Source organism: Condylura cristata, unplaced genomic scaffold (genome assembly GCF_000260355.1).
Source record: "Condylura cristata isolate star-nosed mole 26May11 unplaced genomic scaffold, ConCri1.0 scaffold00046, whole genome shotgun sequence".
In the NCBI taxonomy this organism is placed as follows: Eukaryota; Metazoa; Chordata; class Mammalia; order Eulipotyphla; family Talpidae; genus Condylura; species Condylura cristata.
Window position 1 is genome coordinate 726,102 of NW_004567147.1, and position 4,552 is coordinate 730,653.

The 4,552-nt window shown below is 34.7% G+C and overlaps 1 protein-coding gene across 1 annotated transcript; it reads right to left on the minus strand.

Moving 5' to 3' along the window:
• Positions 1 to 2,555: 2,555 nt before the first annotated feature.
• On the minus strand, positions 2,556 to 3,518 carry LOC101627074 (olfactory receptor 10C1-like). Its single transcript, XM_004694735.1, has one exon. The coding sequence runs from the start codon at positions 3,516 to 3,518 to the stop codon at positions 2,556 to 2,558; it is 963 nt and encodes a 320-aa protein (XP_004694792.1).
• Positions 3,519 to 4,552: the final 1,034 nt, after the last annotated feature.

The following is a 4,552-nucleotide window of genomic DNA, read 5'->3' on the forward strand; positions in this document are numbered from 1 at the left end:
CCATATACCAGAGACATTCTGTGGGGGTGGAGTGGGAAATGGGATCAAAAACAGGGCGGGGACGAGGGGAGGGAAGTGCACAGGATTATGGTGATGACACACGGGTGACTTGGTGATGGGAAACCCACAGGGATTACAATTGAGATGGAAAAATAAAAGTACAAAATGATGTAAAAATAAACTGTTATTTAAAAAAATGGGAAAAAAAGTATTCTTTGATTATGGGCAGGAGGAATTGTCAAAATAACCATTTTATCCAAAGCAAATTACAAATTCAATGCAATCTCAATTAAAATTTCAATGCCATTCTTCAAGGAAGTGGAGTGAGTAATACTGAAATTCATATGGAATGTTAAAAATCCCTGAATAGTCAAATCTCCCTTGTAAAGTGAGGGGGAAAATGGGGATATTATGCTTCCAGAATTCAAAGTATACTCTAAAGCTATAATGATTATGACAAAACAACATTGCACTAGATTAAAAAAAGATACATAGACCAATGGATTAGAACAGAACTCAGAAATAAAATCACACATTTATGAACAATTAGTTGATGATAAAGAGTGAAATATTTACATTGGGACAAGGAAAGACTCTTCAATAAGTTGTGCTGAGAAAACTAGACAGCTACATGCAAAACAATGAAATTTGAACCACTAATTTCATGCCATACATAAAAATTAACAGTAAGTGAATAAAGGACATAGATGTAAGGAGGAAGCCTACAGTCTAAAGCAAGTATATTTATCTCAGGGAAAATATACAGGAAATCATAATAATTAGAATAAATCTTCCTAGAAATAGTCTAGTAGAGCCTCACCTCCCTGATTCAGGAACCAAATTACTTGAACAGTATATTGGTCAATGTCTTGTTCACGGAAGGGGTAAGTTGCTTCAGTCTACTGTTACTGAGTTTCCATATGTGTAGAAGGAGCATAATAATTGTAGAGAGGTGGTTTTGAAGTTCAAATTATACACTGAATGAGCTTGAATGGTCTCCATGAATTATAGTTATAATTGTTGATAGTGTTATTTAGCCTGTGCTTAGGAAAATGAATTTCACAAACTCTTTGAAACAAAACACAAAATTTGACATCAAGTGGTAAAGGAGTTCTAGCTATTATCAATATTCAGAAATATTTAATAGAGAAATTAGTAAAGGCAGCAATGATTATGTATTTTAAATATATACCATCAAGGTGTTCTACCATTTTTGGTATTTTTTTACATATTCAACAGTTTTCAAAATCATGTTTTGGTAAAATAATGTATTTTAAGAAATGTGTCAGTAGAAAGAAAAGACTAAAATTAAATCAAATATTTGAATTGATATACAGATTTATAATAACATAATTGAATACATTTTTATATTTTTGTGTTTTGTATACATTTATTGAAAAAACTCATAGTTGTTTTAAGAAAAACGTCTGCCATATTGTAAGATATGTCTACACATGAACTGCTTTAACCTACCAACTGGATCTTTGGCAGCTGATTCTGAGATGTCCTTAGTCTGTAATGATGACATTAGCCTCCTGGTAGACCAGGACTCAACTTTCCATGACTGACTTAAATTTCTTTATTTGGAGGTTAACCTTAAATTAAGACATAGTAACATTCACAGTTCTCTACTGTTTTTCTTATTGCAACCAAAAGAATAGTTATTAACACCCTGATCAATCACAGTAGCTTTATGAAAACTTTGATCATAGTAAAGTCATGTCTATCACAGGTGTTGTGAAGTACTACATTATATGACAACTAAGTTAATCCCTTTAAATATAAAACTATTGGGTGATTCCCAAATATCATATATTGAGTCAGAATTCAGCTGTACATATGTAAATTTTGTAAGTTACATAAAAATCTTTATATTTTATATTCTCTTAAATTCAGTTCTTACATGCTTGCATTTAGACATGATATTTCTTTCTAAAAACATCTTCGCCATGGAAATAACACATTTCATTTCTTCCTTTTAGTATTATGCAGTGAATACCTCTGAACTTCAAGCTCACTTGTCTTTGCATGCTTTCATACTTTTGTGGTACACAAACTCACAAAAATGATTCAATACTATATCAGGTATTGATAATAAAGCTGAAGAATTTTAATATTTTATGTAAGGAAATAATGTACTTCATGGAGTTATTAGGGAATTATGAGTCATAGGAAAAGACATATGTGGGAACATATACCCAGTGACCAACACAGATGTCAGATGGATTCCCCAGCAGGTAGACAAATATTAAGATTATAGGATGAGAGTTTGCAAGTTTCTGATTGCCATCTGCCTAGACAAAGATACGTAGGAAAAACCTGACTATTTTATGACCCAGTTCTAAAATTCTTTGGTATTAAAGTAACTTCTAGAACTCAACAATCAGAATTTGACTATAAAAACAGGTGTCTCCAGAAACATTATAATCAATGTTAATAAAGAAGGTAAATTAAAAGAGATGTTGAAAGGCAGAGAGTATTTTGTCTCTTTCTGTACTCTTGGACTATGTGTGTATTCTTACCACACAGATAGGATTTGCATCACCCTCTGGGATCTACCCAGGGGCCAAAAATATTTTTTTGCCCAGGGTTCTGCGAAGAGCTGCCTTGACTTCCTTGTTCCGTAAACTGTATATGATGGGGTTAATCATAGATGTAACCACTGTATAGAACAGGGCTAGGAGCTTGTCTGTTCCTGGTGAATGGCTAGCCTTGGGCCTCAAGTAGGTAACAGATCCTGATCCATAGAACAGTGTTACCACAAGTAGGTGAGAAGAACAAGTTGAAAGAGCTTTGCGGCGTCCTTCAGGTGAGGGCATGACCAGCACAGCAGCTAGAATTCTGCAGTAGGAAGCAACAATCAGTAAAAATGGACTGGCAATGCAGAAGACCGCCGCAACAAAGACAGCAGCCTCATTTTGAGATGTGTCCCCACAAGCCAGTGCCAGTATAGGGGGGAGGTCACAGAAGAAATGGTCTATTTCACAAGGGCCACAGAAATTCAAGGAGAAAATATAATTGGTCTGGCCCAAGCCTACTACACATCCCACTCCCCAGGAAACTACTGCCAAACTGGCACACACTCCGTGATTCATGCGTGTTGCATAATGAAGGGGCGAACAGATGGCCATATAGCGGTCGAAAGCCATGGCTGCCAAAAGACAGCACTCACTGATCCCAAAAAGGGTGAAGAAAAACATTTGGGTAGCACAGCCCTCCCGAGAGATTCCTCGGGCCTCACTGATAAGGCTGCGCAGCATCTTGGGGATGACAGAGCAAGTATAGCCGATCTCCAAGAAAGACAGGTTGGCTAGGAAGAAGTACATAGGCGTGTGGAGAACAGGATTGGTACATATGGTTAGAGCTATGAGAGCATTGCCTGTCAGTGAGACTAAGAACATGAGTAGGATGAGGGTAAATAGAAGGAAGCACTGTTCCGGGACTTCGGAGAATTTTGCAAATACAAAGTGTGTGACAGACATGTTGTTTTCCTGCCACAAAGAGCAATTGAGGTTCATATCCTGACAAAGAGAAAGGAAAAGTCATCAGGATTCATTCTGATACAATTATAAATCTACATTACTTTCAATGAGTTTTCCTATCAGATTCTAGTTTTTTTTTTTTATCTGTTTCTAAAAATAAAAATCTGGAAATTACACTGAAGCTCATACTTTTTCAAACCAAATACTTCTCCATGTTCAGTGTTGCAGTTTATTTATTCAAAATATATGTAGAGTCCACTTATAAAAGGAAAAAAAATTAACTTATGTCTCTCTTCATCCCTTTAATGCTGCCACATCAAGGTCCTTTCATACTTATCATTGTCTTTGATTTAGGTTTCCATTGACTTGTTTTCCTCACCATTCATTTAACATGTATTTATTACATATATTGCCATGAATTATTTATTTCATCACTAAATTTGTACCTTTTCAGTAATATTGTATTAGATTTTACAAGTTTCAAAAAATCTTAAAAGTGTACAGGAAAAAATATTGGACTTTGTATGGTGACAGTAACTAAACTTTTGTTGGGGGTTATTTTTCAGTTTTACCAATATTAAACCAATATTGAACCATTTTTTGGTATATCTGAAGTCAATAGAATATTATTTGTAGTATTGTATGTAAGTTATACCTGAGTTTTAAAAGTGCCAAGTATAGATTGTTTTTATTATTTTCAGCTACTCTTTTAGGTCCTAGGAATCAATAAAAAAAGAAAGAAAGAAAGCACTACCTTTTTTTTCCCAAATGGAACTTATTTAGTAAAAGGAAGCATTCAATAAGTAAATAATTGCTGAATTGGATGGAATTCAATCCAGGGTATCTTCTGGTGACTGATGAATTTAGGTTGTGTGGTGGAGGAGGTATTGACAGGAGAAGAATGTATTGTATGAATAACATTCACTAGCATTCAATAGCATTCACTAGAAGCCTGTCAAAAGCTTCATATATCTATTTTGTACTCCTGATTTAATTTCATCATTGTGGCAAATTTCTTTTCGGATAGTGTTTCCCATCTGCTATACTTTCTCCATTATTTTGCTCTTTAA

What these genes read in the sequence shown, in the direction of transcription:
- LOC101627074 (XM_004694735.1), bottom strand. Translation starts at nt 3,518, where the DNA reads ATGAACCTCAATTGCTCTTTGTGGCAGGAAAACAACATGTCTGTCACA.